The sequence below is a fragment of the Schistocerca serialis genome, chromosome 9 (genome assembly GCF_023864345.2).
Source record: "Schistocerca serialis cubense isolate TAMUIC-IGC-003099 chromosome 9, iqSchSeri2.2, whole genome shotgun sequence".
Taxonomy (NCBI): Eukaryota; Metazoa; Arthropoda; class Insecta; order Orthoptera; family Acrididae; genus Schistocerca; species Schistocerca serialis.
The window spans coordinates 487,601,137-487,627,448 of record NC_064646.1 but is presented as its reverse complement, the minus strand read 5'-3'; the positions used below and the strand labels follow the sequence as shown (position 1 = coordinate 487,627,448).

General features: G+C 40.6%; 1 protein-coding gene across 4 annotated transcripts in view; it reads right to left on the bottom strand.

The window, feature by feature from the left end:
* LOC126419120 (microspherule protein 1) overlaps positions 1-26,312 on the bottom strand; it is a 139,417-nt gene that overhangs the window by 47,473 nt on the left and 65,632 nt on the right. For all 4 annotated transcript variants that reach the window (XM_050086219.1, XM_050086222.1, XM_050086221.1 and 1 more), the window contains one exon: positions 2,448-2,604. In XM_050086219.1, coding sequence (XP_049942176.1) covers positions 2,448-2,604 — 157 coding nt within the window. The remainder of the gene's footprint in view (positions 1-2,447; positions 2,605-26,312) is intronic.

The window sequence follows — 26,312 nt, the reverse complement described above, 5'->3', positions numbered from 1 at the left end:
GCATTTTTCAAGAAGATAACGCACCTTGTCACAAGGCCAAGAGAGTGATTTGAGGAACACAGTGTCAAGTTCCAAGTGGTGTGCTGACCCCCCCCCCCCCCCCCAACTCGTCAGATCTGAACTCAAAACAAACACATTTGAGATATGACTGAATGTGTCGTCAGAGCTCACGGTCCCTCGTCCCTGTGTGCAGATGTGGGACCAATTCCCTCCAGCAACCTACCAAGGTCTAATTGCTTTCATGTCACAACGCATCACCGCTGTTATCTGCGCCAAAGGTGGACATAGCAGAAGGTTTGTTAGAGTATAGAGTAAAAATCTGAAGTAAATCAGTCAAGAACTTTCCAACATATTTGTCCTTTGCAAAGCACTAAAAAAAGAAGGGAAAAAAGACATATCATGAAATATTTATTCAAATGGAACAGAAACCTGTAGACGTGCTGTACACAGACAGATAAACAAATCATTACAATTTCCAAAAAACTGGATGGTTCATTGATGAGAAAGAGCTCCACAAACCATGCAAGTCAGTAACATGCTGTTCCACCTCCAGTCCTTATGTAAGCAGTTATATGGTTTGGCATTGATTGTCAGAGTTGTTCTATGTCCTCTTCAGGGATATCATGATGAATTCTATCCAACTGGCATGGTAGATCATCAAAATCCTGAGGTGGTTGAAGGGCCCTGCCCACAATGCTCCAAACATTCTGAACTGCGGAGAGATCTGGCTACCTTGCTGGCCAAGGTGGGGTTTGTCAAGTAAAAAGACAAGCAGTAGAAACTCTCATTGTGTGTGGACAACAGCGGTGGGATACCAGCCTGATAGTCAACAACCATACAGCCCAACAATCAGGAGTGATGGTCTGGAGTGCCATTTCATTTCATATCAGGATCACTTTGGTTGTCATCTGCTGCACCCTCACAGCACAGCAAGACGTCGATAATATTCTACACAGCGTTTTGTTACCCTTCACGGCACGTCGTCCTAGGCTAAGAATTCAGCAAGATACTGGCTGTCTACACACGGTGAGAGTTTCTATTGCTTGCCTTCATGCTGGGTAAACCCTATCATGGCCAGAAAGGTAGCTGGATATCTTCCTACTTAAAAAGTTTGGAGCATTATGGGCAGGTTCTCCAATAGTCTTGGTATCTTGACAATGTAACATACAAGTTGGACAGAATTTGGCATGATATCCCTCAGGAGGACATCCAACACTCTACCAATCAATGCCAAACCAAATAACTGTTTGCACAAGGGCCAGAGTTGGACCAATGTGTTCCTGACTTGCTCAGTTTGTGAAGCTATCTTTCTCTTGAATAAATCAACCAATTTGCCTGACACTGTGGTCATTAGTTTGTCTGTAAATGTACATCAAATCCTGCAGTCTCTGTTCGAATCAGTTAACTCCTTTATGATGCTTTTTTGTTTTGAGTATGTAGAGGGTGACCTAAGAGTCATGGGTTGGTGTTACAGCAGTTATTTGAAATTTCATTTTTGCAGTGTTTAGCTGCAGTCAGACCAAACAAATACTGCCCATCACATGTTTCAAGCAAAGTCCAGTATCAATGAAAGGCATTGGCTTGTTTCCCATTACAAACAAAACTATTTTTAAAGTGGAATTTTATGGACCTGCACTGATTGCTATTGCTATGCAGCAGTGCTGGTAAGTCACTGCTGGAGTATTGGTTATTGTTCATGTTTTACTGTCTCCATTAATAAATTTTGATAAAAGAAATATGCACTGCACTAATCTGGGGTTGCTCTATCGGACAGGCACATAAAATTCTGCTTTAAAAATAGTTTTGTTTATAAGGGAAACAAACTGACACTGTCCGTTGACATTGGACATCACATGAAAGATGTTGTGAGTGGTATTTGTTTGTGCTGACTCCAGCTATACATTGCAAAAACAAGGTAGCAAATATCTGCAAAAATATCACACAAAAAGTGCCCAATTACTCTAACGAGGGACCCCAGAGTGTGTCTGTACTGTATTTGAACTTGCAGCAGGATATTAGTAAGTTTTGTACATAAATAGCACTTGCATCACCTAAATGTGCTTGAACTAAGGTACTGAATCACTTCTTTTGTGTACCTATGCAAAACTCCAATTTATGGAGAACCTCTATCTAAGGAAAAAATATTTGGGTCCTCAGATTTGTTAAAGAAGATTTTACTGTAGTTATGTGTCTTTTACATAAAGATCATGAGGACAAGATTAATCACAGCATGCACAAAGGTATTCCTGTGATCCATATGTGAATGGAACAGGAAGAAACCCTAATAAACAGTAAAATCGGATTTACCCTTTGCCATGCACTTTACAGTGGTTTGCAGAGTAGAGATGTAGATGCAGATTTCTACTCTGACATCTCATCATTGCAGAAATAATTTTCATACATATTACAATAGACAAAACTTATAAATGAAAATATGCAACACTTACTTCTCGAGATCTCATTAGATATCTTACAAGCCGTCCACGCAAAACAGCTAAGGTTTGATTGTCAAAATCGGGAGGACTAATACCAGTTACTGAGTCTACAAGAACTTGCCAGTTTCCCATCTCATTCTCCAGAGAACGGATTTCTTTCTTAATCAACCTGTAGTGACAAACACACAGTGTAAGTATAAATCACTATCCAAACATTACATTGTGGAAAATCAGTTTTGTCTCCGTGACAAAAATGACAATGAATCAATCACTGTATGTGTGTTTAAAAATTTATAATACTTAAATCTGAACAATTGAGCCAATAATGAAAATATAAATATTACTAAGGGTAAATAGGCAGGAACATAATTATTAGCACTTAACAAGGCTACTTCAGGAGGTGTAAATCATGGAGAGTGATGCACAAACCAAGCAAAAGAAGAAAGAATTATCAATGTAACTACAGAATATATAAGGAACTTAAGCAATATCAATAAGATATGCAGAAATGAATAAATGTTTCTTATTATTTAAAAAAATAATAGAAACTGTTATGTAAGCATGCTGTTCCTATTTTGTCTTGAAGTTTTTTTTTCTCTCTACTATAATTTTATTTATTTACTGTTCAATTTTTGCTATTTACATTACATTACAACCATGCTGTCAAAGATGTTATTTACTGTATGTTTCTGCTTCAACCTAGATGTGTAACTTCTCTCTCAATGTTATTTACAAATATCGTAACTTCTCTGGTGACACTACTCAGTAAATGCCTGAAGATGGCCTTGTAAGCCGAATACTGGCTAACACAATAAAAGTAATACTGTAGAACAAAAGCAAACTAGTGCTTTTCACTTATTATTCTTAATGCTTTATGCCTTGTTTCTTACCCTTTAGAAGTAATTCTTCGTACAATTTTTAACTCAGGAATTTGTATGTTTTCATGCACAGTAATTGCAGTGTAATGAGTTTTACTGTTGTGGGTTTAATTTCTTACAGTAAATGGATTCAATAACATGTGTGTATACCTTGCAGTGCAAGCTCCATAACAATGCAGGCACACAGCACATTTCGAGGCCCACTTATGGATTCATGGTGAACTCGATGCTGATCGAAAGTGATGTTTGAGCTATTCAATTAGATTGAAACTAATGTACTGTCTATTTTTTGAAGGTAGCCAGAGTGGGAGGAAGTTGCTAATGTCAGTCTCAGCAAATGCCTACAGGGCTGCCTAATTGCTATTTCACAGATTTAGCACAGAGGAACCATATTCACTTCATAACTCTTCCCCTGACATGTGGGTCCTATGTGATGAACAAAACTCAAATTTGTACGGTTGATGGTCAGGTCAAATTTCTTAGCTACGTTTACGTAGAGAAAAAGCTTGGTGTTCACAAAGAGGGCACCCATGACCATTATCACAGTTTACCGAGGGGAGCTTGTGGGACGACTTACTGTGTAAATATTTTCTTCAGATTTTGTTAAATAATTTCTCCCAGCAATTTGCAGATGCAATGAATAAAATAGAAAATAATAATGTAGAGTGCACTGGTCTACACCAAAATTAGAGCTAAAACTCACACTGCAATCATATTACAAGATACGCAAGGGACGCCAGAGCTAACAAGAAGCATCTGGGGGAAGGTAGCTCAGCTTAGAAGTGGTAACCGAGTTTCACGATAGAATATTAAAGATAACAGTTCAGTTGTTAATTGTACAAAATTTGGCATCCCAGGAGTTCAAAAATTAAAATTTCTAGCTAAGTGTATCATCTTACATGAAGATTATGTAGCATAAGTGATTGAAATTGAAGGGAATTATAAATAATTTAGTGGAATGATTCAGGACCACATGCGGAAATAAGTGCACTATCAGAGGATTGCCAAACATCTACAACAATATTACCAATTTCTAGCTGTGCTATGGACAGCTACGTAACAAAATATTTGTCGTAACTGCCTTATAGGAGCACTCTGAAGGGACTGGTGAGCATGTCTAGTTTTTTTGCAGTGTTATCTCCTAATACTTTCTAATGGCACGTATTCTGTATGTCGAAACAGCTAATGAATGAAGTTTATTGCATTATGGAATAATGTTGACAATTACAACTAAAAATATCAGTTGGTGCAATGCAAAGGTTTTTCTTAGCATTTTGTTACTGAATTCCATTCTGGCAATTTCCAGAGAGAGAGAGAGAGAGAGAGAGAGAGAGAGAGAGAGAGAGGGGAGGGGGGAGGATTGGGGGGGGGGGGGGGGGAGCATGACAACCCTTACGTGATACAAAATAAGTAGTCCAGTGAGATCTGAACCAATAAATATTCTTGCCTTAATTCACGAAAAGAGCTTGGCAGCAAGGAGCAAATGTGATACTGCTTTGTCTAGCTCTGTTGGTAGTTAATGCAGACAGTACACAACATAAAATTCAAAATCAGTTGAAACTGAAGTGTGGAATTATATTCCTAGTGTCTAAAAATTAAATTTAAGAGAATATTATGAGAATTTAGCAGGATGACTCAGCATCAATCCCGAAAGTGAGTGAACAATCACAAGGTGCCAAAGGTCGTCAGCAACACTGCCGAGTCTCAATTGCATGACCAATATGAAGAAATTCACAGACAGCTCATAATGTCCTCACTGGTATCCACAGCCTGCTCCATCCAGCCCTCAGTGGAGCTACACTACCAGATGCCAGTCCAAGAGACAGCTACAAACTAACGGTAGATAACACAAGTGAAAAATACGAATGAGTTGCACCCTTGCACTGTTCGGCTTGCAGTGAAAACTTATTTTAACTAGATACAAAGTAATAAATCAAATTTTGGATTCACAGGGAAAAATTGAATGTATGACTGCTGAAGTAGAAACAGAACAGACAAATGTACAGTTGTGCACATCCATACGTTTCTCATTCTCAGGTCTGCCATAGGTAATGCATACTAACAAGCTCGATCATTGTTTCCACGATTTATCCTGTATTTTTTGATGCCGAGATGATGAACAAAATACAGATTCGGGTCGTCGATTGTTGCTTTGAGCCTCTTTGGAGACTGTTTCTTGTTTTGTTGGTGATGTAACACGGCATTCACAATGCGGGTGACTGTTGCTACTCCTGTGAGGTTGCCAGGAAACATGCGACACAGAGTGTTAACATACGTCACGTAACTTGTTATGGTTAGCATAGCAAAAGAAAGTGATATGATGCAGGTTTTGCAGAAAGATTGAAACTGATTTCAAAAGAATTTACCATTTTAGTAAGGGAGCACTTTACAGTGCTGCAGTGGACACTCTCCGGTTGCCATAATTGTAGCTGAAGTAGACAGGTTGCAACACAAAAAGTGAGAGTTGGTCCAGCTTATGCGTGAAACGACCTTCATGGAATGAAATAGTTTACTTTACTAATGCAGTGTGATACCTTAGGTGGGAATTATTCAGAACATTTCATTGACATGGTAGGGAAAGGCCATGTGAATTTAGCAGGATCAATCAGTCCCACACCTGCAAATCGCTTTCATGACAACAGAGCTGCAAAACAGTGTCCCTGCTAAAGTGTTGCAAAATCTTGATCAAATTAAGGTTAGTCATAAATTGAATGGGACCTCATGTAGCAAGATATTTTATCGATTCTTATTACACCTCGATAGTAATTCCCATAGGAATATGCTGTTATTTTTGCACTAACGACACCCTTAAGAGCAATCTGGTGGTAAATCAGGAGGAAACTGTACCAACATGAGGGCAGTGTGTCAACACAGCCCATCGTCAAGATGGTACACATGCTGCTCTCATTATTGGTTTATTTTTGTCAGTCTGAAGTTACTGAAAACTGAAAGGCTCTTTCACAAGATGCTGTTCGCATTTACTGGCAAAGCTACCTGAGTGACTACCCAATAAACATTATGTGTAGATGACAGCTGTCATTCTTTTGATGTATATATGTAAACGGGAGGGCAATAAACTGTAGTGGAATTAAGCCAGGTGATGCAGAGGGAGTTTTGCATGTAGGCAGCAAAATACCTGATGGTGGCTGAAGAAAAGCAGATAAAAAATCTAGACTGGCACAAGTGAGAACAGCCTTTATCAAAACATAAAGTATGCTGATATCAAAGATAAATTTCACTGTTAGGAAGACTTTACGGAAAGTATTTGTCCGCCTTCCTGCTGTTATGTAATGGTGTATGTTGTTGTCAGTACCCATAAGCATGACCCATGGTCAGAGTAACAGAAATAGGGTAACCACTCACAGGGGCATTGTTCAGCTTTTCTACTGGCCACACCACGTATCTGAAACCTGCAGAGCACAGTGCCTCACAGTCAGGCTAGACTGGACGCCTTTACTGTCTATTAACACCGTACAACATGAAAAGAAACAAAGTGCTACCAACTTCTTATCTATAGATGTGAAGTCGAGAAACCTCCCCAGCACTGTCAGACTATTTTAGATAATTTGGATGACTATAAAATTTGCTGATTTATTTATCTCTTATGCTTATATGCTGTGTTCAATAATCTAACAAAAAGGTGCCATTTAGTATGCAATGTACTATTGCAAATCAATTACAGCCTATCATGATAATGTTACAAAAAAGTATTTTTGTATATAAAACAAACTATTCCACATTGTTACAAATTAACAGGATATTACACACTTTTGGCTTGAGTTTGGTTTGTCTCTACATTCACATTCATACTGAAGCAGCATTACAAGACTGCCAAAAAAGTATACAAACATAGCAGTAGAGGTAGATGTGAAACAAAATCCAGCTAACAAATCATTCAGTGCCACAATAAGTCAATAAAAATGAAAGGAGCTGAAAAAGTAGCCACTAAGAAGTGTGCAATTCATCAAGTTTTTCGTCTTTAGATTTACATGTTAGAGAATCTAAAGTAGCGACAAAACTTATGAGAGAGAAGAAGTTGTCATAAGATTTCTTTACTGATTGTCGATCTGCCTGCTGGCGGTTCTTTCACGGAAGGGATCAGATTCTTGCCTCCAGCAAGATTAGGACCTAAAATTGACGCTCTCTTCTGCTTGCAGAGCAAACACTTTCCAACTAAGGTAACATATAAATGCTTCTAATAGTGCTTTATTATTGTCCAGTCACAGCTAAGATAGCATTTGCATTGTAAATGGTGAAGTAAGCTGCAGTTTCTGTTGGAACAATCTTCATTTACACAACAATTTGCTACCTCTACGTCATCCCTTCAGTGAGAATAATGCAAAATATTTAATCTAAATGACAAGACAATATCGAGTGAATTTACCAGGGTAAGTAATTAGACAGTCACATAGTTGCCAAACATGTTCTACAATGTTGCCAGTTCTCCATAAAACTACCGACTGGCAGAATACAGCTGCTCAGCCAATGTGAATCTTTAACTGGCTGGCATGAGACATGCCAGTGCCAGTGCCAGCTGTGGAAATTCTTAGCATAGTCCAATGAGTTTTATTTACATTTCTGTAACTATGATTTGCATCTAATGTGTAGTTACAAATAATATTCAGATACACTTACTGCAACTCTAATATCATAAATAAACAGCAGGGAAAATTAGTTCCGTGGTTCCCCTCCTTTGTGGCTGTTGTAGGTATTTTTTGTTTTTCCATTTTAACTAAACTGCTAACAGAAAAACTAATTCACTGTAAGTGATTCGCTGTTGTAGAATCACCAGATACTATTAACATTATGAGCAGATAACATTATTGTTAGTATTATACACTTGAAATAGTTTTCCTTATGAATGCTTGCATTGTCACCACTTGCAATATGTAATAACACAAAAGAAAAGACAACATAATACTGTTTGTCAGTTTTTGTTTTCGCTAATTGAATGTCATAATTAAGTTGTGTCAAACCTATAGTTTCAAGTCACTAAATCAAACTGTGCAAGGGAATTTTTCACAGTGTCTGGGAAAACACGACTCAAAAGCTTTGAAGATAACTAAATTAGTGAATCAGTGAAGTGGAAGCTCGACACCTGATTCAGGTGACATGAAAGGAGAGGCAGTTGTGATGAGAATCTGAAACAAGCAACAGAAGGAGCTGACATTAACGTTTTCAAGATACTCACGGTGTATTTCAACTTGTCTCCTGAGCCAGTTGCTCATCAGTTCTTGCTCAACTGAAAAGTTGAGTGTCACTTAAATAGAGTGAAACCAGAAGGACAAATAGGCATGGAGTTTAGACATCTCACTTTTTACATGACTCTGGAATAAGTTAAACATTGGGAAGGCAATGAATTTTGAAAATGAGGTTGACATAAATTAAACATCTCAAGAATGAAACCCACAGCATACTAACAGCACAGTTCTAATTTTTTGTGCTCTGTGTTCAAATCCAATGTAATGGTGGTTTTTTTCCCTTTTGTTGTCATGGAAGTATAATAGGTCAGTGACACCAGTATTTTTGTAACATCAGCAAATGCTATGGAATTATTTACAAAATAATTAAGCATTCCAAACATAATTAAATTAGATTAATCATTGCAAATGTGATACAACCCTAAGTGCCAAATGGTAATTGAAAGTGAAAAATCATATAGAGTCTAGTATATAAATTTTTGCTTTGATTTTTCTTTTGCACTTTAAGAGGACCGGTGTATTCCAAACAATGATATTTATAATAAAAATGTTCAAAGCGTAGAAAAAAATTGATGAAGCACCAGCAATGTCCAAAGGCACGTATGCCACAGACACATTCATTAAGAAAATGGAAAATCCAAGATGGGACGTAATAATATTATGAAAAGGATAGTTGATACTCACCACAACAGCCAGAGACTGCAGTCGTGTGCATGTGTGTTTGTTTGTTTGTTTTTTGTGTATTCCCGACAATGACCTTGTTGGCTGTAAGCTTACTTTCTAATAGTCTTTTTGTTGTGCCTAAGTGTGACTCAGCATCTTCACTATATGGTGAGTTGCACCTATGCTTTTCATAATATAGGCACATTTTTTAACCTTGTGGTGCATAGTGTACACTACAGTGGACAGATGTTAATGGTCCCTTCTTTGGTATTCAATCAGTCCTGAGGCTGCAAATGCCGACAGTTCAGTGCAGTGGGCACTCCCTACTAGTGTTGTGTCCTGCATGCATTTGCAGCCTCATGACTGATTGGAAGCATCAGAGAATTGACCATTAAAAGTTGTCCACTGCAGTGAAATTCATGCACCACAGGGTTAATGTGATTATTTAGGTGAAAAGCAGCTTTGGTAACGTTCCAGTTACCTCATGATCTGGTGATAATTTCATAGCAGACCAAGCGTATCAATGCCTTTTCTTGAAAGCTGGGGCCTCCAATCATTTTTGGATGTAGGGGCATATTTTATTAACTTCAATGCTTCTAATTGCAATTTTCCTTTGCTGTGTGTTGAGAATAGGGCACTTTTGTATCGGGCGGATGTAATTCTTCACCTTTTAGTAAAAGCACACGTCATAGGGTATGCAGAACAGCATACATTTTGGTGGAATTGATTTTTATGAACACATTGATATCCCGATTTCATTGACAACAAGGCCATCGTATAAGAAGAGATAGCTTTGCCCATTCTCAGTGTCAGTAGTGAACAGATACGGCTCCATTGTTATGTAAGGTCACAAAACTTTGTCCAAAATTGGATGACAATTACCTTTGTGAGCTTTCCAGATTTTGTAGCTGTTACGTGCACATTATAATGCCATTGCATTGGCTATTCACACGCTGTTGGACCCAAGGGCCACATCTACCACTCGTTTCTTGGAGACAAGCACAAACTGTTATCACCAGTTTTTTGTAAAGTGTTAATCTGTACTTGGCTGTCTATGTGTGACAAGCTCACAAACAGAAAACAGCTATTGTGATGGTGGATCCAGGTGCCAAGATGATGATCGATTCGACATAAATATTAAATGATTGACTCGTGTTTGTTCAATCTTCTTGAAGAAACTAGAAACAATGGACATGTGGTTGCTACACGAGTGTTGTGGCAGTGCACAATGGTTACAGCAGCCTTTGCCCCCGGTAGCTGAGTGGTCAGCGCGACAGAATGTCAATCCTGAGGGCCCGGGCTCGATTCCCGGCTTGGTTGGAGATTTTCTTCACTCAGGGACTGGGTGTTGTGTTGTCCTAATCATCACCACTTCATCCCCATCAAGACGCAAGTCGCCGAAGTGGCGTCAAATCGAAAGACTTGCACTCAGCGAACGGTCTTCCCAACGGGAGGCCCTAGTCACACGACATTTACAACTGTTTATTGTCCATGTTTCACTTCCATACATGGCTACACTACATACAAATACTTTGAGAAAAGACTTCCTGACACCTAAATCTATATTCAGTGTTAACCAATTTCCCTTCTTCAGAAATGCTTTTCTTGTCACTGCCTATTAGTTGCATTGAGAGGATATAAAATGTTAACTACATTTTATATCCTCTCTACTTTGACCATCATCAGTTATTTTGCCGCCCAAATAGGAAAACTCATCTGCTGTAGTGTCTTATTTCCTAATATAATTCCCTCAGCATCACATGATTTAATACGATTACATTTCATTATCCTTGTTTTTCTTTTGTTGATGTTCATCTTACATCCTCCTTTCAAGACACTGTCCATTCCATTCAACTGCTCTCCCAGGTCCCTTGCTGTCTCTGACAGAATCACAATGTCATCTGCAAACCTCAAAGTTTTTGTTTCTTCTCCATGAATTTTAGCTTCTTCTCCAAATTTTTGTTTTGTTTACTGCTTGCTCAATATGCAGACCGAATAACATTGAGGATAGGCTACAACCCTGCCTCCCCCCTGCGGGTTCAGGGATAAGAATAGGCCCACGGTATTCCTGTCTGTCGTAAGAGGCGACTAAAAGGAGTCTCAAACGTTTCGGCCTTTATGTGATAGTCCCCTGTCGGGTTTGACCTCCATCTCTCAAAATTCTTCCGAAGAGCGAGCCGATTGGGAAAGGGCGCCTTACTTGGTGCATTGTTTCCATCGTGCCTTGAGACCTTATGCCAGCTTATTCATTGATGCACTGCAGTCCTGCCTGCTCTCCATCTCTTGGGCATGGATACTTTCCTGCGTGTATTTTCTGCCATGCCATGTGCAGTGCCGCTTTCTGCACTGACGACAAACATGGACTACTTGTCACCTAATATCCAGCATGGTAGCCAGTCCGTTGTGGTGGATCCGCCATGTACCCTGTTGGTCATAGCCCCCTGACAACACAGAGATTGCTCTGCTGATGCCTGCACCGTTAACTCCCCACATATGCAAAGGAGTAGATGCCTACCTTCCTGGGGTATCGGGATTCCAGGCAATGGCCATCTTGCCAGGTGGCCCTTGCTGAGGCTGGGTGGCGCCCGTGGGGAGGGCCCTTGGTTGAAGCGGGTGGCATCAGGGTGGATGACCCGCAATGATGCATGGTACATGATCTCTCGCTGGTGGCCTGCTGCCATCAGTCTCTAAGTGTTCTCAGGCTCAATGTAACGCTCAGAAATATGATCCCAAAATGTTCCCCTCCCTGGCCACACTGTGGGAGGAGTGTAAGTCTCAGGATGGCAGTGGCAGTTATTCGCCCCGGTTCCTAGTTTGTACGAGAGCCGATGGGGAGTCTTTCATGTCCACAAGCGCTCCAGTTGCAGGTTCGAATCCTGCCTTCTGCATGGATGTGTGTGATGTTCTTAGGTTAGTTATGTTTAATTAGTTCTAAGTTCTAGGGGACTGATGACTGCAGATGTTAAGTCTCATATGCTCAGAGCCCCTTTTGTCCCTCTACAAACACCTTTAGAGGCTGCTGCTGTTTGGGTGTGGAAGCCTCAGGCTGTTGCTGTCTGCAGTCTCTATCTTCCACCGGATGGTGATGTCCCACAGCTTGTCCTGGCTGTGCTCATAGCTCAGTTCCCGCTCCCTTTTCTGTTACTGGGCGACTTCAAGGCCCATAACCCTCTGTGAGGTGGATCAGTGGCAACAGGCCGAGGCGCCACTGTTGAGCATGTATTGGCACAGCTCGACCTTTCCCTGTTAAATGATGGTGCCTTCACACATTTCAGTGTGGCACATGGCACGTACTCAGCCATCGACCTTTAGATCTGCAGCCCTAGCCTCTTACCGTTTGTCCAATGGAGTGTGCACGATGACTTGTGCAGTAGTGACCACTTCCCAATCTTTCTGTCACTGCCACAGCGTCCCTCTTCTGGGTGAACCTCCAGATGGGCTATGAATAAGGCTGACTGGGACTTGTTCTCCTCCATTGCCACTATTGCGCCTCTATCCACTGACGCCATTAATGCGGTGGTTCACTCGGTCACCACCGGCATCATTACTGCCGCAGACTCTGCCATTCCCTGTTCTTCTGGGTCCCCTCGGTGGAGGAGTGTGCCTTGGTGGTTGCCCGTTATTGCTGAGGTGGGTAAAGATCGCAGGCAGGCGCTCCAGCGTCACAAGTGGCATCCATTGTTGGAACACCTCATCGCCTTTAAACAGCTCCGAGTGCGGGCCCGCCGCATCATTCTCCTACACAAGCAGAAGTGCTGGGAACGGTATGTCTACACCATTGGCCTTCATATCTCTCCATCGTAGGTTTGGGCCAAGATTAGGCGACTCTATGGCTATTGGACCCCTGTCAGCGTCCCTGCCCTCTCACTGAATGGAGCAGTTTGTACTGACTCGGACATAATTGCAAACCACTTAGCAGACCATTGTGCTCTCAGTTCCACTTCTGCAAATTACCCACTGGCCTTCCGCTCTGTGAAAGAGCGGTTGGAATGTCGGAGCCTTTCATTTCACACGTGCCAACCTGAATCCTACAATGTTCTGTTCAGTGAGTGGGAATTCCACAGTGCCCTAGCCACTTGCCCTTATAAGGCTCCTGGGCCATATCGCATCCACTCTCAGATGCTAAAACACCTCTCGGCGGGCTGCCAGCGACGACTCCTAGACCTTTATTACCGTATCTGGGTCGAGGGTGAGTTCCCGTCGCAATTGGCGGGAAAGCATTGTAATCGCCGTTTTGAAACCTGGCAGGAACCCACTGGAGGTGGACAGCTACCACCCCATTAGCTTCACCAACGTTCTTTGCAAGTTGCTCGAACGCATGGTGAGCTGGCGGTTGAGTTGAGAAGTGCTGCAATGTGACGTGGCATTGACTTGACTAATGTCTGAAGCAGTGCTGAAGGGAACTGACACTATGAATCCAGCAGGGCTGTCCATAAATCCGAAAGAGTACAAGAGGGTGGAGATCTCTTCTGAACAGCACGTTTCAAGGTATCCCAGATATGCTCAATAATGTTCATATCTGGGGAGTTTGGTGGCCAGCAGAAGTTTTTAAGCTCAGAAGATTGTTCCTGGAGCCGCTCTGCAGTAATTCCGGATGTGTGGGGGTGTCCCTTCTCCTCCTGGAATTGCCCAAGTCCATCGGAATGCTCAATGGACATGCATGGAAGCAGGTGATCAGACAGGATGCTTAGGTACACGTCACCTGTCAGAGTCGTATCTAGGCATATCAGGGGTCCCATATCTCTCCAACTGCACATGCCCCACACCGTTACAGGGCCTCCACCAGATTGAACAGACCTCTGCTGACATGCAGGGTCCACAGATTCATGAGGTTGTCTTCTTATCCATACACGTCCATCCGCTCGATACAATTTTAAACCAGACTCATCCAATCAGGCAACATATTTCCAGTAATCAACAATTTAATGTTGGCGTTGGCAGGCTCAGGCAAGGCGTAAAGCTTTGTGTCGTGCAGTCATTGAGGGTACACATGTGGACCTTCAGCTCCAAAAGAACATACTGATGATGTTTCGTTGAACGGTTCGCAAGCTGACACTTGTTGATGTCCCAGCATTGAAATCTACAGCAACTTGCAGAAGGGTTGAACTTCTGTCATGTTGAACGATTCTCTTCAGTCGTCATTGGTCCTGTTGTTCCAGGATATTTTTCCAGCCGCAGCAATGTCAGAGATTTATTGTTTTCCTTGATTTCAGATACTCACAGTACACTCATGAAATGGTCATACGGGAAAACCCCAGTTCATCACTACCTTGGAGGTGCTGTGTCCCAATGCTAATGTGCCGACTATAACACCGTGTTCAAACTCACTTAAATCTTGATAACCTGCCATTGTAGCAGCAGTAACTGATCTAAAAATGCGCCAGACACTTACTGTCTTATACAGACAGTGCCGAACACAGTGCCGTCTTCTGCCTGTTTACATATCTCTGTATTTGAATACGCATGCCTATACCAGTTTCTGTGGGGCTATGATGTATACGGTGTGTGATGATTAAGCCAATTTAATAACATTTGGAAAACTTAATTATTTTATAATAAATATATATAACACGATTACATTGGATTTGAACGCAGAGCACAAAAAATTGAAATTGCGCTGTTAGCATGATTTGGGTTTCATCTTCAAATGTTTAATTTATGTCAACCTCATTTTCAAAATTCATTGCCTTCCCAATGTTTAACTTATTCCAGAGTCATGTAAAAAGTGAGATGTCTAAACTCCATGCCTATTTGTCCTTCTGGTTTCACTCTATTTAAGTGACACTCAACTTTTCAGTTGAGCAAGAACTGATGAGCAACTGGCTCAGGAGACAAGTTGAAATACACCGTGAGTATCTTGAAAACGTTAATGTCAGCTCCTTCTGTTGCTTGTTTCAGATTCTCATCACAACTGCCTCTCCTTTCATGTCACCTGAATCAGGTGTCGAGCTTCCACTTCACTGATTCACTAATTTAGTTATCTTCAAAGCTTTTGAGTCGTGTTTTCCCAGACACTGTGAAAAATTCCCTTGCACAGTTTGATTTAGTGACTTGAAACTATAGGTTTGACACAACTTAATTATGACATTCAATTAGCGAAAACAAAAACTGACAAACAGTATTATGTTGTCTTTTCTTTTGTGTTATTACATATTGCAAGTGGTGACAATGCAAGCATTCATAAGGAAAACTATTTCAAGTGTATAATACTAACAATAATGTTATCTGCTCATAATGTTAATAGTATCTGGTGATTCTACAACAGCGAATCACTTACAGTGAATTAGTTTTTCTGTTAGCAGTTTAGTTAAAATGGAAAAACAAAAAATACCTACAACAGCCACAAAGGAGGGGAACCACGGAACTAATTTTCCCTGCTGTTTATTTATGATATTAGAGTTGCAGTAAGTGTATCTGAATATTATTTGTAACTACACATTAGATGCAAATCATAGTTACAGAAATGTAAATAAAACTCATTGGACTATGCTAAGAATTTCCACAGCTGGCACTGGCACTGGCATGTCTCATGCCAGCCAGTTAAAGATTCACATTGGCTGAGCAGCTGTATTCTGCCAGTCGGTAGTTTTATGGAGAACTGGCAACATTGTAGAACATGTTTGGCAACTATGTGACTGTCTAATTACTTACCCTGGTAAATTCACTCGATATTGTCTTGTCATTTAGATTAAATATTTTGCATTATTCTCACTGAAGGGATGACGTAGAGGTAGCAAATTGTTGTGTAAATGAAGATTGTTCCAACAGAAACTGCAGCTTACTTCACCATTTACAATGCAAATGCTATCTTAGCTGTGACTGGACAATAATAAAGCACTATTAGAAGCATTTATATGTTACCTTAGTTGGAAAGTGTTTGCTCTGCAAGCAGAAGAGAGCGTCAATTTTAGGTCCTAATCTTGCTGGAGGCAAGAATCTGATCCCTTCCGTGAAAGAACCGCCAGCAGGCAGATCGACAATCAGTAAAGAAATCTTATGACAACTTCTTCTCTCTCATAAGTTTTGTCGCTACTTTAGATTCTCTAACATGTAAATCTAAAGACGAAAAACTTGATGAATTGCACACTTCTTAGTGGCTACTTTTTCAGCTCCTTTCATTTTTATTGACTTATTGTGGCACTGAATGATTTGTTAGCTGGATTTTGTTTCACATCTACCTCTACTGCTATGTTTGTATACTTTTTTGGCAGTCTTGTAATGCTGCTTCAGTATGAATGTGAATGTAGAGACAAACCAAACTCAAGCCAAAAGTGTGTAATATCCTGTTAATTTGTAACAATGTGGAATAGTTTGTTTTATATACAAAAATACTTTTTTGTAACATTATCATGATAGGCTGTAATTGATTTGCAATAGTACATTGCATACTAAATGGCACCTTTTTGTTAGATTATTGAACACAGCATATAAGCATAAGAGATAAATAAATCAGCAAATTTTATAGTCATCCAAATTATCTAAAATAGTCTGACAGTGCTGGGGAGGTTTCTCGACTTCACATCTATAGATAAGAAGTTGGTAGCACTTTGTTTCTTTTCATGTTGTACGGTGTTAATAGACAGTAAAGGCGTCCAGTCTAGCCTGACTGTGAGGCACTGTGCTCTGCAGGTTTCAGATACGTGGTGTGGCCAGTAGAAAAGCTGAACAATGCCCCTGTGAGTGGTTACCCTATTTCTGTTACTCTGACCATGGGTCATGCTTATGGGTACTGACAACAACATACACCATTACATAACAGCAGGAAGGCGGACAAATACTTTCCGTAAAGTCTTCCTAACAGTGAAATTTATCTTTGATATCAGCATACTTTATGTTTTGATAAAGGCTGTTCTCACTTGTGCTAGTCTAGATTTTTTATCTGCTTTTCTTCAGCCACCATCAGGTATTTTGCTGCCTACATGCAAAACTCCCTCTGCATCACCTGGCTTAATTCCACTACAGTTTATTGCCCTCCCGTTTACATATATACATCAAAAGAATGACAGCTGTCATCTACACATAATGTTTATTGGGTAGTCACTCAGGTAGCTTTGCCAGTAAATGCGAACAGCATCTTGTGAAAGAGCCTTTCAGTTTTCAGTAACTTCAGACTGACAAAAATAAACCAATAATGAGAGCAGCATGTGTACCATCTTGACGATGGGCTGTGTTGACACACTGCCCTCATGTTGGTACAGTTTCCTCCTGATTTACCACCAGATTGCTCTTAAGGGTGTCGTTAGTGCAAAAATAACAGCATATTCCTATGGGAATTACTATCGAGGTGTAATAAGAATCGATAAAATATCTTGCTACATGAGGTCCCATTCAATTTATGACTAACCTTAATTTGATCAAGATTTTGCAACACTTTAGCAGGGACACTGTTTTGCAGCTCTGTTGTCATGAAAGCGATTTGCAGGTGTGGGACTGATTGATCCTGCTAAATTCACATGGCCTTTCCCTACCATGTCAATGAAATGTTCTGAATAATTCCCACCTAAGGTATCACACTGCATTAGTAAAGTAAACTATTTCATTCCATGAAGGTCGTTTCACGCATAAGCTGGACCAACTCTCACTTTTTGTGTTGCAACCTGTCTACTTCAGCTACAATTATGGCAACCGGAGAGTGTCCACTGCAGCACTGTAAAGTGCTCCCTTACTAAAATGGTAAATTCTTTTGAAATCAGTTTCAATCTTTCTGCAAAACCTGCATCATATCACTTTCTTTTGCTATGCTAACCATAACAAGTTACGTGACGTATGTTAACACTCTGTGTCGCATGTTTCCTGGCAACCTCACAGGAGTAGCAACAGTCACCCGCATTGTGAATGCCGTGTTACATCACCAACAAAACAAGAAACAGTCTCCAAAGAGGCTCAAAGCAACAATCGACGACCCAAATCTGTATTTTGTTCATCATCTCGGCATCAAAAAATACAGGATAAATCGTGGAAACAATGATCGAGCTTGTTAGTATGCATTACCTATGGCAGACCTGAGAATGAGAAACGTATGGATGTGCACAACTGTACATTTGTCTGTTCTGTTTCTACTTCAGCAGTCATACATTCAATTTTTCCCTGTGAATCCAAAATTTGATTTATTACTTTGTATCTAGTTAAAATAAGTTTTCACTGCAAGCCGAACAGTGCAAGGGTGCAACTCATTCGTATTTTTCACTTGTGTTATCTACCGTTAGTTTGTAGCTGTCTCTTGGACTGGCATCTGGTAGTGTAGCTCCACTGAGGGCTGGATGGAACAGGCTGTGGATACCAGTGAGGACATTATGAGCTGTCTGTGAATTTCTTCATATTGGTCATGCAATTGAGACTCGGCAGTGTTGCTGACGACCTTTGGCACCTTGTGATTGTTCACTCACTTTCGGGATTGGTGCTGAGTCATCCTGCTAAATTCGCATAATATTCTCTTAAATTTAATTTTTAGACACTAGGAATATAATTCCACACTTCAGTTTCAACTGATTTTGAATTTTATGTTGTGTACTGTCTGCATTAACTACCAACAGAGCTAGACAAAGCAGTATCACATTTGCTCCTTGCTGCCAAGCTCTTTTCGTGAATTAAGGAAAGAGTATTTATTAGTTCGATCTCACTGGACAATCAATGCGTATCACTACAGTATTTTTTCTTTTTATTGTTCTGTGCTTGAGAAGGTAAAACTGGATTCCTTATAGGATCACTTTGTTGCCCGTCTGTCAGTACAACTCTTGAAAACCCTTTTCTACGGAACAGGTAGATGTATCAAGTTGAAATTTTGTCACATCTGAGGTCTATGGTCCCTCGGTGGCGCAAAAAACTGAAGCTTCTAAGTCAATGCCATTTTTGTTACGTATTTTGATGCTCGCAAACTCACTTATCAAAACATGTAGTGTGTATTGTGTATTTTAAAGCGGGGACCTAGAAACGACGGAGAGGATTCGTCCTGCCGTAGCCCTCAGTGGTTCACAATCCTACAAGGGGCCACAGCAGTCAACCCAGCCCACCGCTGCCCCACACTGAATCCAGTGGATACCCCTCCTCCTCCTGGAATGTCTCATAGCAGATGAGTGTAGCCCCAAATGTTTGCGTGGTAGAGTAATTATGGTGTATGGATACATGGAGACAGTGCTTGCACAGCAATTGCCGACATAGTGTAACAGAGGTGGAATAAGAGGAACCAGCCCGCATTCACCGAGGTAGATGGAAAACTGCTATAGATACCATCCACAGGCTGGCTGGCACACCAGACCTCAACACTAATCCGTGAGGTGGATTCGTGCCGGGGACTGGCACGCCTTCCCGCTCGGGAAGCCGTGCATTAGATTGCATAGCTAGCCAGGCGGGTTTATACAGGGCACTTGCCATTGGACTTGAACCGTGAAGTTTGGCAAGAAGCAAGGTTTTACAGTACAAACAAAGGAAAAAATGCAAGAATTTGTAATTTGTAAATATATCACATGAAAAAAATGTTTTTGTCATTTGTTATCCAATGTCACATTATAAATTAAGACACTCAGCAGTTCTGCATCCAGGCTGATTGGGTCACAATGGTGAAAGTCAAAATTCAGGCAAGGAATGACCTGCTCATATGATGTGTTTTAGAATTATCCATCATAACCAATCCAGGAGCAATTACTGCACTTAACATTGTTGCAAATATTTGGGAATCCTGGGGTAGTGCACTTACTTCTGCATGTGGTCCTGAATCTTTCTGCAAAATTCATTTGGAATTCTCTTTGACTTCGATGACTTATTCTACGTAATCTTCATGTAAGATGAGACACTTAGATACAAATTTCAATGATTTTACTCCATACGCTATTAACGCCAGTTCTTATCTTTAACGTTGCATCAATACTAAATTGAGAGGCCTACACCCTGAATCATCTCTTTAGCGCAGGGGTCTCAAGTGCATCTTATCATATGACGACGGCGTGAGTTTTAGCTTTAATTGTAGTGCAGACCAGTGCACTCTACATTATTATTTTCCACTTTATTTAACGCAACTGCAAATTGTTGGGAGAAATTATTTAACAAAATCTGAAAAAAAAAAAAAAAACCTTTACATAGTAAGTCTTCTCACAAGCTCCACTCCATAACCTGTGTTAACGGTCATAGGTGTCTGCTTTGTGAACACCAAGCTTCTTCACTATGCAAATATGTCTAAGAAATCTGACCTGTCAACCATACAAATTTGAGTTCTGTTTGTCACGTAGGACCCACATGACAGGGAAGAGTTATGAAGTGAATATGGTTCTTCTGTGCTAAATCTGTGACACAGCAATTAGGCAGTCCGGTACGCATTTGCTTACACTGACATTAGCAACTTCCTCCCACTCTGCGTACCTTCAAAAAATAGACAGTTCTGTTAGTTTAAATCTAATTTTATAGCTCAAATACCACTTTTGATCAGCATTAGTTCACCATGAATCCCAAAGTGGAGCTCAAAATGTACTTTGTTCCTGCATTGTCACAGAGCATGATCTGCAAGGCATTCACACAGTTTATTGCATACATTTACCGCAAGAAATTAAACCCACAACAGTCAAATTCATTACATCACAGTTACCCAGTGTGGCTTGATGAAAACATACGAATTCCTGAGTAAAAAATTGCACGAAGAATCATTTCTAAAGGGAAATAAGTAAGATATAAACCATTAAGAATAATGTTAAGCACTGAAGTAAGGTAGCCAGAATGGTCACAAACTACGTAATTAATTCGGAGCCACAGTCATATCTTATGTAATACAATGCTCATCATATAAAAATGGATCAGATGAAGCTGTTGCTGCTGAGGACAAAATACAAATCTTACACTTTTTTGTTGAGCATCACTCAACATCAGTAAAGCATTTTTTATGCTCCAAAGTGATGCTTTCAACAAAGTGTGAGAGAATGGAGCACCACTGTGGCAGCCACTGCCGGGTATAAGCAACTGCCAAAGAGCTGTGATGTGTGTGGCATTCAGAGGCAGACAGTCTGCCACGAAGTCATTCAAACAATGTTACTGGACAGAACTATTACTACTGGTGTGTTGGAAAGCGAAATACATTGTCGCTGTGCTATCGTTATGCTAAAGACTTCAGCATTCAGACAAAAGGCACTATAAAAATTTATGCAATGAGTGGCTTCCAACATGAGATGTTGCATTCAAACAATGCACAGTTTACTGCTAGGCCACGGGTGCAGATATAGCGCAATACCTCGAACACAAGAGAAGACACCCTCCAGGAATTGCCACAGTCTACAGCAATCCAGATTGTGCAGATAACTGGACTTTCATATTAGAGGGTGTATACGCTGACAAGGAAATAAAGTTCCCACACTTTTCCCGGATTTCCCGGTTAAAAGTACACTTTCTCCTGGGTGAAAATATGCTTTTCCCGTGTTAAGTGACAGTATACCTTTCCTCAGAATTGTAAAACTTATTAGTCATTTGAATGGTTATGGTTTTATACACCAGCGTAGAATTTCCACTTTATAAAATGAAACTCAGGGGAAAAAACACGCTTTGGAAAGATATTTGTCCACTGCATATTTTCGTATTATGAAAGATTAAATTCAAATTCCATCAAACACCACACGTTACTTTCCGAAGAATTGAAATCGAGATTGTGATGCTCTTTTGTAAGCCACTCATAGCTCATGTCATGTGATCTCACCAGCCAATGACATCAGATATTCAGAGCATATAGCTCATGTCACGTCATCTCACCAGCCGATGACAATGGATATTCAGAGCATAGGACATGTGATGTAGTCAGCCGATAGCAACACCGCTGTTAAGCAGTGCGAACACATAAATAGGAAAAGTTAATAGTTTAAATTAACAGACAAGTGTTGCTACACGAAAAGCAGAGCTTTCACATATAATATTGGTCTCTAAGATTAATAAACTGCAAGAGAAGGTAAGTTTTCACATATAATGTTGATCTTTTTTGTGCGTGCTGCACTTTGGGATACATCACACAAATGCGCCAGTAAAATTTTTAATACCGACATAAATGTATGATCTTCTGGGCTCAAAATTCTCGCAGTATTTTCCTGCGACCTGTAAGACATAGATTTGTTTCAGCAGTTGCCAGAGTGTGCCAGATAACGGGCTTCACCACGCTTGCACAGCTATGACGACACAACAAGCCCGTATGTTGATTCATGTAAAACATTAATAGGCCTTACATTATGTCGTAGAAGAAACAAAATATCAGAGGATACTCCAAGGGCACTGGAATTTTGTGAACCATAGTAAAATCCATAATTTGGCTTAAAGTGCACATTCGCATGTCCAAATTCAAATGTAAATTTTCTTCTGTATTATCTCATGCTTGGTTCTTTATTATGGCATAATGCCAAACATGCTAGAAGATGAAAACGTGCACTTGAAAAGCAGCAAACAGTTGAATCTAGCCAATGGTGCCGAATTGAACACTTTGTTTCAAAGAAAATGACTGCCTCAGAGGAAGAGATTAATAAAAGCCAAATTCTCTAACAAACCAACAAAAATAACTTCATTGTTCTGCAAGGTGATTAATGCTTGACTGTCAGAAATGTGGAAATAAAATAAAATCTGAAACTAATAACATTTTAGCCTTCCATAATTGTGTGAATATATTTTAATTCACTTGATAGCTCCCGGCCACAGAAATTCGTTTTGTTTTCATTTGGCATGAGAGCAATAAACAAAGGAGAAACAGTAAAATCACTAAATGTAAACACGGGTTACGTGGAGACTACCCACCTCCCCACTACAACTGAAGACTGCTCTGTTCAACAGCCCCGGACTACGACATTTCCAAACCGGGGCAATACTAGATACTGCCCCCCCCCCCCCTCTCTCCCTCTCGAGCATTTCAGGTAGGACAAAAAATCGACTTCTCAAAAAATGTTTACTTAGTAGCACATGTCTTTCTGAAGAGTCCGATATATAAAACATGTGTGTTCGAAGAAATAAGACATGTTATTTGGTCTTAAGTGTGCCAAAGTGCAGTGCCACGCCTCTTCACACAGCATTCTTCTATTGCACATCACTGTATTTCGCTCCATGGAATTCGAACATGTATATTTTGTAATGGATGCCATCAAACTATATTCAGGACAATGGAAACTAAAATGTCCTGTGGTGCCTTTCCTGCTCCCAGTCGGCCGGTTTGACATACTGCCCCTCTTAAAAAATAGACTCACAATTAATACTGGATAGGATTATTTGTAACTGGGAGAACAAGAACTCTTCAGAAAATTTGCACTCTTTATTACCTATTAGCTAATAACTTACTGTTTTGTGTGACATAAGATTAAATATAGGATACATAAAACCAGTAAAGACAAGAGACAAGAAATACAGTACATATTTCTTCAATCCTTAAGTCCTAGCATTTTTTTTTCTCTCTAATCTTGCTACAGCTTTACATAGCGTGTTTTCCTTTTTGTGAAAGAATCTATTACCTCATCTAAGTTGCTTCATGGAAAAATGAAATGTTGTCGTCTAATACTGAAAAAGTGTTAATACAAACAGTGCCAAAGATTGATATGATTTCTCAATCTGATTACATCTATTTTGTCACTGTCTGCTAGATAGAATGAAATAGGCCTGTCTAATATTGCAGCAATTGTAACACACACCAAATAAATGAGACTGTGAAACTTCCTGGCAGATTAAAACTGTGTGCCAGACCGAGACTCGAACTCGGGACCTTTGCCTTTCGCGGGCAAGTGCTCTACCAACTGAACTACCCAAGCACGACTCACGCCCCGTCCTCACAGCTTTACTTCTACCAGTACCTCGTCTCCTACCTTCCAAACTTAACAGAAGCTGTCCTGCGAACCCTGCATTCTGGAAATGAGACTGTTTTCACACAAATGGTCATTTTTATAACATGACAGAATATAATTCACAAAGTACCAATATTAAATGTCTTTAGGCCCACTACAAGCAAAAAGCTTTGTTTTATTCATATGCTCCAGCTTCTCAAGAAGGAAATTGAAAAGTACTTGTACGAAATTTTTATGTAAATTTGGAATTGTCATATTTTTCCATGATTTGTGTGCTGTCCTCATTTCTTCTCCTTCTTCGTTCTAACAAACAATCTTGTCATAATTAATTCTGTAACTATTCCTTCCAGTGTCAAAACTTATTCTCAAACCTGGAGAGAACAACTCTGAAAAGGAGGTGGTCAAAACTTCAATGCCTTGAAATGGAATACCCAGAGAGACCAAACGCATGCTTACAGAAATGGAAAATCACAATTACTTTAAGACATCTAACCCAAAAATGTCTTCCACAGTGCCAGAAGAAACCTTCAAATAGGAAAGCGTGCAGGACATATTTTTATATAAGAGCCCCTTTGGGGGGGAGGGGGGAGAAAAAACCCTGCATCAGAATTTCATGACCACCATAGGCCATGACCTTACTCTGAAATGGGTACAGTAGAGGAGCCCACCATCACACAGGTAGAACCACTGATCAAAGATGAGACATCAGTATCCACCTAGAAAGGTAGGACCTGACCCATCACATGCAGCACAAGTAGCAGCTTGACAGGTTTCTCTGATGTCAGGTGAAGCACTGTGTCAATAGTGTGAATGGCGACAGCTGGATAAGACGACTCCGTGTGCACAGCCACGACGTCACTATGCTACTGTGTGGACAGTGCAAGTGCGAATGCCAAGAGAAACACTGAGGGCATGACACAAGGTGAGGCTGCCGTATGTGCTTGCCACGAAGGGAGAGAGCTGCAACCTCCAAAAAGAAACTACAACGGGGAACACTTAACCTGTCACTGTCAAACTCTGAATGACTGTCGATAACAAGTTGCTTACTCGGAATGCTGGGTGCGCTGCAGTTTTCTGGGTTCACGCTTCTGGCATGTGTTCTGCCGGCCTAACTGATGTGGGAAAACAAAACTTTCTTCCACAGTGCAAGTCCCATGCGAGTTGAAAAGCCGTAACGATTTTAAGAATTTCATCCAAAAAGGATCTGCAGGTACACAGCTCGTGCATGCACTTTCATATCCAGTGCCAGAGGACGTGAGGAAATGAGTGTGCCTGTGAAACCATGGGGCCGAACCTAGCTTCAAGTGAAGCCATACCTTTACGGATGACACCCGATACAAACCTGGAGAGAACAACTCTGAAAAGGAGGTAGTCAAAACATCAATGCCTTGAAATGGAATATCCAGGGAGACCGAACGCATGAAGATGCGAATCCCTAATCATAGAAACAGCACACGATTTTCACCGAGTGTGTGCCAAGCAGATGAAAGTACAACAAGGACTGTGGCCACGAAGCTCAGTGACCTAGTCCTTACAACATTGACGGCAACTTTTCTCGCTGACAGAACTCCTACCTAGCACACGATACCTGAGACTGGCTTTCACAGTGCAAATACTATGAAATGACAAAGTATTGGGATTCATTATAGGAGACAACTTGTGGAGCAAAGCTAACACATCCTGAGAGGACCATGACAGAAAAGAATGATCGCTTCTGATCAGTGTCGTTTACCTGGTACACTGCAAAATGATGGTTGAGGCACTGGAAATACGTGTCCCATTGTCAACACCACCCACAAAGGAGGAAAACTTAGGAAAAGCAGGTGGCAAGTCACCTCTAACCAACAACACTGACAGTTGTGGTGAAACCAAGTGCTGACACTATAGCTCCATTAACTGCCTATCCAACTGACGCTATTCGTGTTGTTGTGCCAACCACTGCTGCAGCAGTTCCAGGTCCATGATGTCACAGAAATCCAAGCACAACAGGTCCGAAAACACACATCGCCACTGTTGACGTTTACACATACTAACACTCATTATTCCATACACACTGGATAGAAAAAAGATGAACAAGAAGTACAGAATTACACAAACCAAGAGTAGTCCGGGTCCGAGGTGGCAGTTTCATCACAAGGCACACGGTGTAATGTGAGGATCTTAATATGAAGCACCAATGAGAACTGCTGTGATGCAGCGACAGCTTCCAGGGAGTGGCTTCTTCATGGTGTTTGGATTGTCGCAGCCACTCACAGCTTACAAGCCATCGGGTGGCAAGTACTGATCAATTTTAGACAGTTTTAATAACTCCACCATGCTGTCCAAGTTGGTTACATCACCATTTTTGAATATCTGTAT